General features: G+C 39.1%; 1 protein-coding gene across 1 annotated transcript in view; it reads right to left on the bottom strand.

The window, feature by feature from the left end:
- Positions 1–13126, bottom strand: part of CNTNAP4 (contactin associated protein family member 4) — a 438669-nt gene that overhangs the window by 35680 nt on the left and 389863 nt on the right. Inside the window, exons 18-19 of the mRNA XM_063913709.1 lie at positions 6156–6395; positions 3891–4112 (exon numbers count right to left, since the gene is read on the bottom strand). Of these exons, the coding sequence (XP_063769779.1) occupies positions 3891–4112; positions 6156–6395 (462 nt within the window). The remainder of the gene's footprint in view (positions 1–3890; positions 4113–6155; positions 6396–13126) is intronic.

Below are 13126 nucleotides of genomic sequence, written 5' to 3'. Positions count from 1 at the left end.
GAAACTATGGGTAATACCATAAGCAGTCCACTGACACTTACATGATTTGCTTTGTTTGAATATTATTTCTCTGTAAGGATGAGGATGTAAACACTGAAGGGGTTCTGAAGATCAGGACTACATCTTGCCTTTGTAGAGCCAGTTTGTGCATGGAGAGATTAATTGCTTCTTTTTTGGTGGGGGCCCAAACAAACCAATTATTTCAGCCACAGTCATGTGGCAGACCCTGTCGCTGAAATGATTGGTTTGTTAAAGTGTGCATGTACTGTTTATACAACATAAGGGTAGGAGGGCCAAAGGACAATTCCATCTTGCACATATTTTCTTTGCCACATCATTCCAAGGGTGTTGCACTATATGGGGTGCTGCCCCTCTGCCCTATCAGTCCAGGGGTGCATTCCCACTGCTGTTTAAATCCAGTGGTGCTGTTGCCTGTCTGGTGTGCTGTGCAATTCTCCAGGGGTGCTGCCTATGCTGTATAAATCCAGGGGTGCTGCCGTATAATTCCAGGGGTGCTACTGTACTTAATCCTAGCTTTAAATTAAAGCCTAGAGCATAATATAAAACAAGTTTCAACATCACAAACAGATTTGTGAAAATATATAGCCGCAAAGGTGGAAATGGAAATTGCAATTTTGACAGTGTTTTCCAATGAGACCACATTTGTGGCCAAAGTCAGTAAGACTTTGAAGAGACAGAATTATAATCCAGAGAGGTACAAGGGAGATTTTCTGATGGAGCATTAGAGAGAGGTTCTTCTCAATTATTTCATGTTAGGGACTCACTCAAATGAATGGCTCCAATTAGTCAACCTTAATTTTCATTTATCATTAGTGTTCCACATTTTGGGATTATTTATTTACAAGATGCACATTTATTGTACAGGGATCTTTTCCTAAGGGCTGTGTAGGGTTATCGCAAGACGTTGAGGTGTTAGGAGAACACAGTTTCAGTGATCTTGCATTGCATCAGCTTTCAACTGCACTGCAGCACTAGATGGCCAGGAGCTCCTGTGAGGCACAGTTACTGAATAAGGCCCAGTATGGAGTCTCATGGTGTATTACAGCCAGGAAGATGTCTGGCTTGCCAGGCTGAGGCATGCTGTGGGCACAGAGGTTAGCATTGCTTCCTACCACAGTCCTACTTATAGTATGAAATGATTTTTGACTATAGAGTGGTAAGCTCCACTAGGGCAGGTGCTCAATAACAAAAAATTCACTGCACAGTCCTGCTTAGTACTGTACTGAACCCACCCAAACTCAACTTGCCCCATCCGGGGCTGCTGTGGGGGCTCAGGAGGGGCTCCTAAAACATCTAATTGGCTACTTTATTTAAAAATAAGATATGTATAAACTAAACAAGACACACAGGTATGCTCACATGCGTGTAACTGGGACACACAGGTATGCTCACATGTGTGTAACTGGGAGCTGTGAAAATCAAAAATAATGCGCCTGCCACAAATTATGTAAATAAAAATGCAATAAGTAAATGGAAAAAGAAACAAAATAAGTCTCCAGACTCCGTGGAGGGGAAAATATCCAATCTTGATCCTGTGGTATACACCAGTTTATTGGCATCCCAGCATTAAATTTGAGATTGTCGTAATTCCTGAAAATGGAGAAAGGAGTACAAATTTGGAGGCTTTGGCCCCTTGTTTTTCAGTTTGTCCAGCAATATATCAATTACAGATGGAGCCACGCTAGTCGTGGCTCTGTCTGTGCCAAGGCGCACCCTCCTAGGCACGCCTAGGACTCGGCGTCTCTGTCTACAACTGGGTGCGCATGCCCAAAATGGAGATGCGCCCCATTCACTTGAATGGGAGTGTCTGTGTACTCCCGGCGTGACTAGGTGGACAGATTGCCTAGTCACGCCGGGAGTGCTCGTTTACGATGGAGCCACCTCAGATGAGCGTGACTCCATCTGTATATATTTGCTTGATTGAAGATCTTTCCGTTCCACACCAATATAGGAGTGGAGGTGAAAGCCTGTGTGTTGTTCCTGAATGCGTGTGCCTCTCTATATTTTAATCACCTTCTTGACACTGTCCTCTTCCTCTTGCCTCTTCTCATAATGTGAAAAGTCATCAAAGATGGAGGTGGTATGATTGTAGCTAGCTATGATTCAGAGAAATTGCCGAGCTTTTTCCAGGGGGACCTCCTGTCGCTGAAATGATGGGTTTATTAAACTGTGCATGTCCTTTTTAAACAACATAAAGGTGGTGCACCCCTTTTTTTTCTCTGCATTATATGCTCTTTGGGGCCTAGTTTTTAAAACTGCCATCCTGTCTGACACTGCAGTGCCACTCCTAGATGGGCTAGGTGTTTGTGCTGCCCACTTGTGTCGCTTAGCTTAGTCATCTCACTACCTCGGTGCAAGCTTTTGAACTAAAAACATTATTGTGAGGTGTGAGGTGTTAAGAATAGACTGGAAATGAGTGGAAATGAATGTTATTGAGGTTAATAATACCGTAGGATCAAAAATACGCCCAAATTCTGTGATTTTAGCTATTTTTATGTTTTTTTGAAAAAAAAATCCAGATCCAAAATCAAAACCAAATCCCAGAAAGGTGGTTTTGGCAAAACCAATCCAGATCCAAAACTTCAACAGAGATCCAGAACCAAAACCAAAACACAAAACCCGCAAAGTGTCCATCGCACATATCTATTTATGATTCAGGCAGCAAATCATAGTATTACTAAAATTGTAAACTTCCTGTTTGTAAATGATTTGTGTAATAATGTGTAGAAAATGTTAATATCTACTGCTCTAAAGGCAGGATAAATCAATTTGACTTTTTGTACTGTGCCCATGCCGATACATGTAACATTAGAGCAGGGTTCCTTTAAATAAAATATTATACTTGCTTATCACAAGTCAAACTGGACAAAGAAATTATGTTAACACAACATAGGTGTTTTTTAGGTTGGGGAATTCAACTGTACCATTGCTGCTTAACATTCAAGCTGTGTAACTCTATCTGGTGGGATCCGGTCAAGATGCCGGCTGTTGGTTCCCGACAGTCAGAATACCGATGCCAGATTCCAGACACCCGTCAGCATACCGACACCAGAATCCTGAAAAGGTCAGGATACTGACACCAGAATCCCAACAGCCGGCATAACCCTCCTATAGCAGGAAGGTTAGGTCTAGCGCCGGGGGTAGGATGTTAGGTTTAGGCACCACATTGAGAGGTTAGGGTTAGGCTGCAAGAGGGGAGAGGTTAGGGTTAGGAGGGTGTGTTAGGGGGTAGGGGGGAGCAGAGAACATAAGTAGCTCACTCCTGTCGGGATTTCAATTGTCGGGATGCCAGCATCGGTATACTGTATGTTGGCATCCCAACCACTGGTAACTCATACTAAACCCCATCCAGTACCTTATTTATCTTTTAGTAGAGGTTTTATATTTCTAGCTTCAGTGACTGTGCTTTTGTATGGAAAAACATTGTCACGATTAAAGAAACTTGACCTCCACTTCTACTGTCACCTCCTTCTTGTGTCCCTTTCTAAATGAATTCCCATTTTTTTCTTCTTTCAACTCACTGATCTCATTGATTTGTATCTGTAACTGTTGATGTTTGCTGATTTTCATAGCGATTTTTCAAAATCCATCTTCTTTTCTAGATTCCCTGATGCATACAGGTAAATTGTTGATTTCTGTGATTTTGAAAGTTTGATGTTCTTTTTAAAATATATTTTAAAGGTTTTACAAAGTAGTGATTCTAATACTGTAAAAATATATAATATATTTGAAATATTGGAAAATCTTCATATTAATTACTAAAAACTAGCAAATTTAATGATGGTTTCCACAACTCTCTATTTATTAGATTCTCTGATTATTTACTACACAATAAGTGCATTTCCCAAAGCCTTGTCATCAATGCTTACCGTTTTTTGAGATGATCATTGAAATATATTGCTTATTAAAAGATCTCACAAAAAGTAACAAACTTGGTGTTTGAGTTGTCCTAAAATTAAAAGCAATGCTCTCACTTGACGTTGTGTCCATGTAAAGAGAAGATGTATGCAAACTTGAATTTTTGGACATGGTATAATTTTCTTGCACATTATACACTATTGATGATTCTGCTTCAAAATATGCTGAGATTTCTGCAAAAGAGAAAAATAACATTGCATTTACAGACCTTTTCAAGTAGGTACACAATTCAGTAACTAAGGGACATACAGTATTTACGTAGCAGCAACGTTTGCAAGCTCCCACTTCTTGTCAGGTTTATAGCAACACTCATATTAATATTAATGCATGGCAAGGGTTTTTCTTTTCTTTACCACCTTTTCAAATTCTGAACAGTTTGAATAAAGTGGTCCTGGCCTGTCATACATGTCAGTGCGTCACGAGGTTCTGCAGCTTTTTTATTATTTTTTATTAAAATCAGGAAGCAAGTAAATAAGGGACTGGCGATGGGTAAATTTAAATAAATTCATTTTAATGAGTTTAGTTTGTTTGCATTAGTTTTTTTCTGTATGGCACTACCAGTTCTAGACATCGTAGCCATTGTTATGCAGGAACTTGTAGTTATACAAGCACATGCATATTTAAACAGTTTATGGCTGCTAGGGCTTTATTAGACCAATAATGATTTTCTAGCTTTTAACTGCTGTGAGCCTTAACACCCAATCCTTTCATCACATAGTTATTTTTGTCTAGCAGGCCTATATGCCATACAAGCTGCCTTTTCTCTTCCCCATTCCAACTCTCTAAGTATAAAATTCCCTATTTGACATACTTGCCTACTTTTGGGGAAAGTCCAAGAGACTCCTAGAACAGGGTTGGCTCTCCCTGGTGTCCAGAAAAGTGAGCAAGTCTCCTGAAAGCCCCCATGGCTACCCACAGTTGCCCATTTCCTAACCAAAGTGGGCACTCTGGACATGCAACTGGTATTATTGTTGCCCCAACCCCTGCTTTACAATGCCAGTAATAATGGCACTGTATAGTGGGGATGGGGCCTTGATGATGTAATTGTAGCATCACACCACCAACATGGCTGTGCCATGCTCCAGTGCACCAATGACCTGACAGTCCCTTCCTAATGGTGGCGGCTGCAAATCAACAACTATGGTGTAAGATGCAGCTGAATTTACAAACAGACATAAATCTAAGCATTTTTTGATACTCATGCACACTGAAGAAATTATTTACTTCCAACTCTACATGAGGATTTAAGAAATTTGAGTTAGATGTAAAAACAAATGGTTGGAGGAGAAGACAGATATCAACTGATGAAAAAAGTTGGAGTGTTCCTTTCTAAATGTGGTTGAATTGCACTATTGTGGATAGATTTTTGTTGCAGTGCAAAATAAAAATACAGTTTTAGGAAGTGAGATTATGGAAATTAGAAAAAGGAATGGAGAGGGTGCATTCTTAGGCACATTCATAGCTGTGTGGATTTTTAGAAACAGCTCATGGCTGGTGGACATTACATACAGTATAGTCTGATTTTCATTATGACTCATTTAAGAGAAGTTCTTTCTAAGGTTTTCCAGATTTTGATTTGAGTTAATCTGGTATCTGACAATGATCTGACTATATTTTTTTTTTTAAAGTAATTCATATGGCATGCACAATTAATTCTGTGCTTTTTAGAGAATAGTTAGCAATTCACATCAATTCCTACCCCAGTGGAAACAGAATCTATATTCCCTACCTAAGTACATGGAGGAAACACAAGGAAGCACAGGGAGAACATATAAATTCCACACAGAGAAGTACATGGTGCTAATTGAACTATGAGACAGCAAAGCTAAACATTGCTCCATTTTGCTGTCCATTTGTTTATAGCCTTCTTCTTTTTGGGCATCAAAAAAAACTTTATTTTTAAGTCTCAATCAATAGGATCAGAGTACATGTTAAACTTGTAAATTGTTTATAGATTTACAGATTTAACAATTAATTTGTTTGGACACTAGTAATTCATTACAATACTTCATTAAACTGAAAGGGTGTCCAAACCTTTACAAATGGCATTTATACAGTTTTACTTTTTCCAATCCATTATCTTCAGCAAACAAATACTAAAATTTGCATCAACATTATGTTTAGGTTTGCACCCTGCATTAACTTCTTTTCACATGCAGTTTCATCTGAGTTGCCTAAAATTTTGCTTTCTAATGTATTTATTGAAATATACTCACCTTTTTTACAGAAAGCTCCAGTATATGATGACAAACTGCAATCGCATAAGAAACCATTTTGCTTTTCAACACATTTTCCTCCATTATGACATAAGCTCCCATAACTGCTGCAGTGTCCAGGGCATCCTGGTTTGATCCCTGGTGTAACTTTAGCTCTTTCTTCCAAATCAATAGCTATGCCATTTAACTTTAAAGATCGAATACATCCTAAAAATCCTTTCTGTCTTGAAGGTGTCCCACCTGTTTTGGACAATAAAAGACAAAATTATACATTCAATGGCTGTTTTTTACAAAAATGTGTTTCATGATATCATACAGCAGTGAGCAGAATTACACATTTAAAGAGCTTTGTTTGAACACTTTAATTGTACAGACAGTCACATGAATACAATGTGAAATTCTGTTCAGGCGGCCATTTTGCTAGCAAGCAGTAGGAAAAAAATGGCAAATTCTAAATTTCAGCTATTTCCTGGTTAATTAATGAATTAATCTGTCCATATTCACTCAAAATTTGATTATTAATGTATGCCCACTTGTACTTTTTTTAAGTACATTTTCCAGTCACACTCTAAACAATGTAATAAAAACTTTCATAAACACAAAAGTGAAAACTATGGTAGCAAAAATACAATCCTAATGTCCAGTCATCCCCATAATTAATTTGGGTCAGAAATGAGGCTACACAAAAAAAGTATTTGACATGAAAAAGAAAACATTTCATTTAATCAAAGTGGTGGTACTAAAACAGTAGGAAGCAGAACTTCACATTTTCACAGTATTTCATGACACAAGCCAGAGCCTTCATGACTTGTGTGACAAAAAGTTAATAGCAGCAAAAAATATCTGACTAACAATAATTAAAAAGACAAAATCTTTAAATCCCAAATTCAACCAGCACCAAGGTTTATTTTAAGAGTTAACACTCATCAAGAAGCCTTAGGTTACACTCCTTAGTAGTACTGTATACTTCAATTATACTTCATAAAACCAGAATTATCATTATCCAAATAATAACCTGTATTATAGAAATGTAGCACTGTAATAATAATAATTATAATAATTATTATAATAATTATAAATAAAAATAATCAGGTCTACCTTGCAGTTGAATTCACTAAGAACAGAGATAAAACATTATTAATGAGGTTCAATATGAGGAAATACTCAAAATGCTTTATGTAAAGATAACAATGTAACATACAGTATATTATGCAAAAAAGTTTCCTTGAAATAAAAATGAGAAAATACATGAACAAAACAACTTAATACCCCCATACATCATGTGGTGGGAACAGAATTTTTACATGTTTAAAAATCCTGATTCCATGATCCCGATTGGAAATGGTCAGGATCGGCAAATCAGGCATTTTTAACATGGTCATTGAGGGTCGTCAGTCGGCGGATGGATGTTTCCGGCAGGGTCAGGGAATCACTACATAGATGTACAGTATGGAGGCTTTTACTCAATTGTTTTACTCTGTAGCAGAAATGCATACATATGGATCATAACCCTAAACAGATTGGTTTCCATCTAAACAAATAAACTTTGCTCTGAGGGAGATTTTCAAATATCAACATTATCCTTGTTGAGGTCACTAAGACCTATTAATATAAGTATATGTTAATAGGAGGGAACTTAACACTTAGATGTAAATCGGAATAGCTTAAAAAAAATTATACAGGACATGTCTCATCTTAAATATCACAGATTCATAATGTTACCTACATTGAAAAGAACAGAACTTTACACATGTGTAGATATAAACATATAATATAAAATATTAATCTGTTAGTGCGCTATATTGGGTTATTATACAGATGTAGCCACGCTCATCTGAGGCGGCTCCATCGCAAATGATCCCTCCCGGCGTGACTAGGTAATCCGTCCGCCTAGTCATGCCGGGAGTGCACAGAGACGCACTCATTCAGTGTCTCTGTCCAGGCGCGTGGACGGAGATGCTCTTCATTCAAGTGAATGGGGCACATCTCCGTCACGCGTGCACCCAGTCAGAGACTGAAACTCCAAGTCCAAGGTGCACCTAGGCGGGTGTGTTTAGGCACAGATGGAGCCACGACTAGCGTGGCGCCATCTGTAGTTTGTATTGGCACCTAGATTTTATGTAGTTTTTGACATAGTACTTTACAGTTTGTAGACAAAAGTGATTAGACACCGACAGGAAATAAATCAACAAGATTTTTTTTTATGTCAGAACTATATACACCATGTTTATAAATGTAAATACACTGTAATACATTGTGAAATAAAGCAAAGTGTTTGTTAAGTATAATGACTGGTACAATACCCATTTTTTTGTTATACTAAAATGTGCACCAATATACTGGAGTATCAATTACAATACATGTGTATTCAGAGTGGCTAACAAGAACGCATTTAACTTATATTACTACTTTATACACTACATACCATTTTTTTGCAATACAAAGGCTATTCTTACCCAAATGAGCATCACATATACATAACTTGTGAAACATTTAAACAAAAAAGTTGCACTTTAGAAGACAATTTTATTTTAGGAAGCTAGAAACATCAGTATAAGAAAAATATTAGCATATGAAGAGTTACTGTAAGTCAAAGTTCTACTCTGAGTTGAGTCAAGGCCAGATTAACAGCGGGGCAGATGGAGCTACAGCTTCAGATAAAAATAGCCTCATCACATTGAAGCATGACGATGACCAACTGCCTATCTTATCACATAGTTAGCCATTAATCATAAAAATGAAAATTGTATTTCTATTTTTTTTCACACTATTTTTATTTTTATGTATTTAGGAAGACATTGGGGCTGGTGTACATGCACACAAGGCTCTGGCCCCAACCACACAGCACTGGTCACACCTCCTCCACTTATGACAACAGGCCCATGAACATTTTCAGCCCTAGGCCTATGTGGCCCTTAATTGAGCCCTGAGCAGAGTTCTTAAAGCTCATTGTCGAATGTATATTGGGCCAGTGAAGTTTATTAAATCACATGAACAAATAAGTATTTTTTTGGCTAGAATAGAACTTATATTTATACTCTTACTGTTAAAACACTAATAAATATTGCAGTATGTTACTGTTAGAATTTACAAGCTATCCAAACATGTACAAAAATGTAATTTGAAGTATGTGTTAAATGTTTTCATCTTTCATCTTTTAAGTTAGACAGTAAACAATTCCTTTTGTTGCTTATAATTAATTAAAATATAACAGCCATTTGTGATTATCAAAAACAGTATTCCAGTTGTGTAACATTCATTTTCATTCAGTTAATTAAATGTCACAGATTTGGCACTTCTAAACCACAAATTATTTGATTTGTCTTCTCAAGGATTTCCAGTTTAAAACTAGCTCTCAACTCAACAAATTGAATTAATTTGAAAGAACGCCAATTAATTCTTCCTCTACTCAAACATGAAGCAACATCTGCTGCATATAAAATAAGAACATATGCAATCAGTAATATATCTTTAATATTCGATTGCACAGGTAATGGTTACTAGGTGTTTTATCATCCCCCAAAAAACACTTGTTATACTTACTTAAATAAAATCTAAGGGAAACAAAAATGAATAGTGACGTTTTCAGAAGAAAATAATTTGTACAGGCTCACTATTTGAGTGACAGCAATCCTAGCAAAGTATAGATGTATGGTTCTGCAGAGCAATGTATACATAGCAATTCCATTTATGGAGTGAGATTACTGAAATTAGGAGATGGCGAGGAGACATTTGTGTTTTTTCACACCACACACACACACACACACACACACACACACACACACACACACACACACACTGTATACACACACATATACTGTATACACACACACACACACATACACTGTATATACACACACACATTGTGTATACACACACACACACACACACACACACACACACACACTGTATACGCACACATATACTGTATACGCACACACACACACTGTATACACACATACATACACACACATACATACATATACTGTATACACACACATGCTCTTATTCTGCGTCTATGCTCCTTCGGGTTATAGCATCCTCTATATACTGGTGACACTCCCTACTGACTTGCATTCTTGATTAACCTTTTGCTTTCTCAACTTTCTCCGCTATCATGGTCTTTTGCTGATTTAATTTGAACATGGCTAAAATAACATTTATCATTTTCTTTTCTTCTAAAGCTGTTAATATGCCTGATATACTGTAACAATTTATAACAATCTAATGTTTTTCCCCAAGCCTCTTGTTAGAAATAATACTGTCTTTGTATTTGCACTTCCAGTATTTCCCAACATTCATAGTCCAACAACTACAGTTACTGCTACAGTGTATATTAATTTTAAAAATATTTTTTACATTAATTTGTCACACATTATAGTCTACTAATGAAGAAGCCGATACCATTCCTATCTGTTGGGAATTATGCCATTAGGCAATAGGAAGCACATCATTCTCCTAAGAGGAGATGCAGGGGCAAAGTGTACACAGTGAGATGGCCACAGCCCGGTAGGGAAGCCAGGAACTAGTGCTGCTAGCAGGTAGCTGCCTTCCTTGACACCATCATAATCTGCCCCCTTATACCCGCAGTGCATGGTGAGTAGCCCTGGCCACAGAAGCTGGGTTTCCCTGCTCACCCCTATCATGAAGATGGTAGGGTCGTGCTAACAAAAACCTCTACAGTAATAGTAAGGAGATGTTGCTCATCATGGAGAACGTTTTGTGTTTGTTAGTAGTGTTAGCTGCTGTGCTTTTGTGTGCAGAACCAGGGGTGTATCTAGGGGACCGGGTGCCCCTGGCAAAGTAAGGGACTGGTGCACCCCATATTTGATATAGGGAAGGTGCATGTGCAAAAAAGAGACATGATCTTTTGGGAAAGGGGCATGACCATACAATGGTTCCCCCAATTCAAATTATGCTACACAGTAGTAACCTTTACACACATCATGCCCACACAGTAGCAGTTCCCTTTACACATTATGCCCACACAGTAATTCTTATAACACTGAGGAGACATCAGCAGTGCCTAGCCTGGCTGAGGAGGCAATGCTACCCAAGGCCAGGTAGTATAATCAAATAGTAGTGCAAAGAACTGCAGTGCAGCGCACTACACAGTGGTGCAAGTAGAAAAAATTCTTAGTGGTACTGTGTGTATGCGCCGAAGGCGTGCACATGCAAAAAAAATGGGTGTGGCCACATGCCACATGGGATGTGGCCAATGAAAATGGGGGTGTGATACACATATGACCCCAAAAGTGCAGTACCAGATGCAAATATGCCCCAAATAGTGCCAGATACACACATGCCTCCACAGTGCCAGAAACACAAATGCCCCCACAGTGCCAGATATGCCCGCACAGGGCTAGATATGCCCCCACATTGCCAGAAACACATGTCGCCATGGTGCAAGATATGCCCTCATAGTGCCAGATATTCCCCCATAGTGCTAGATATGCCCCCAACCGTGCAGATACACATATGCCTCCACAGTGCCAGATAAGCCTCCACAGTGCCAGATATGCCCCCACAGTCATAGTCCCCATCCCCTTCCAAGCACATAGCCATAGTCCCCTCCCAGCAAATAGCCATAGCCTTCCCAACTCTCCAAGCAATAGCCGTAGTCCCCCCAGCACATAGTCCACCATCCCCTTCCCAGCGCATAGATGTAGTCTGCCCTTAGTACATAGTAGTTGTCTCCCCCACTCCCAGCACATACATAGCCTCCCCACACAGCACATAGCCCTAGTCCCCACACCACAACATCCCAGCAGATAGCTGTAGTGTCTGGCAATATCTGCTGTGCCGAGCTGCCTGGGCTGGAGGGCGGAGGATTGCTCTGCAGGCAGGAGCTGGCGCTGGTGTCCGGCACTGCACCAAACTACGTGAAGAAACTGAATATAAACTATAGACCCCAGCAGCCCTTGCCGCCGGCAGCTCCCAACAGCATTACGGCTTAAGGGATTCCACCCACTGGCCGAGGGCGCCCCCTGCTCGGCTGATGCCCCTGGCGAGTGCCATCCTGGCCAATGGGTTAATACGCCCCTGTGCAGAACCATCATGAAACATCTTAAACTTCTCCACAGATTGCACCAACAAAAATTAGGACAATCTCGGTGCAGCTGTCAGCTATCTTCAGCTGGTGCCACACACAGATTGTTTAAGCAAGATAAGTAATTGGCATATATCTTTTTCAAGTCTGACAGGGTGATTTATCTCACCATTTTTTAATAAACACCAGCAGGCGCTCTATTTGCACTTCACTTGGTATATATATATATATATATATATATATATATATGTATATATAGGTGTATGTATATATATACATTTATATATATATATATATATATATATATATATTTGTGTGTGTATATATATATATATATATATATATATATATCGTGCAGTTTCTATGGGGACACAGTGCCTCTGGACCTATACCCCATGCACCCAGCTCACCTTAGGGGGCATTATGGATTGAGTGTAGAGGCTGCAACAATGGTTGTACAATGAGCACTGTCCATACAAAAACAATAACACATAGCCCTCCCGCTCCTGTTTATTTCTACTATATCTCCATGGTGGAAGGTAGCTATACAGGGTTTTACTGCTGGCTGCAAAATTTGGTGCGTGAGATTAAGTGGTGTATGTTGTCAGGACTATGAGGCCGATGATCCATCCTGTGAACTGCTTCTTAGTCACAGGAACACTTCAGCCTATGACTAAGAATAAGTTTTTGTAGAGCTTATCAGCATGCGGGACCACTGTCAGACGGATCAGCAGCAGATGCAGAAACAGATATAGATGGGGGCATGGGAGTAGAATTTCCTTGACCCTCTCTCATACAAGGCTTCAGTCTGGCCTGGAGACCACATCTATCATGGCTTATTAATCACATATGCCCCCTCCTTTCTACCTGCTTCCATGAAGACTTCTTCATTAGAGCCTCTGCTCCCTGCCTCTCATTAAGT

The sequence above is a fragment of the Pseudophryne corroboree genome, chromosome 1 (assembly GCF_028390025.1).
Source record: "Pseudophryne corroboree isolate aPseCor3 chromosome 1, aPseCor3.hap2, whole genome shotgun sequence".
NCBI lineage: Eukaryota > Metazoa > Chordata > Amphibia > Anura > Myobatrachidae > Pseudophryne > Pseudophryne corroboree.
Note: the sequence above shows the minus strand (reverse complement) of the source record. Positions and strands in the feature narration are given on the sequence as shown.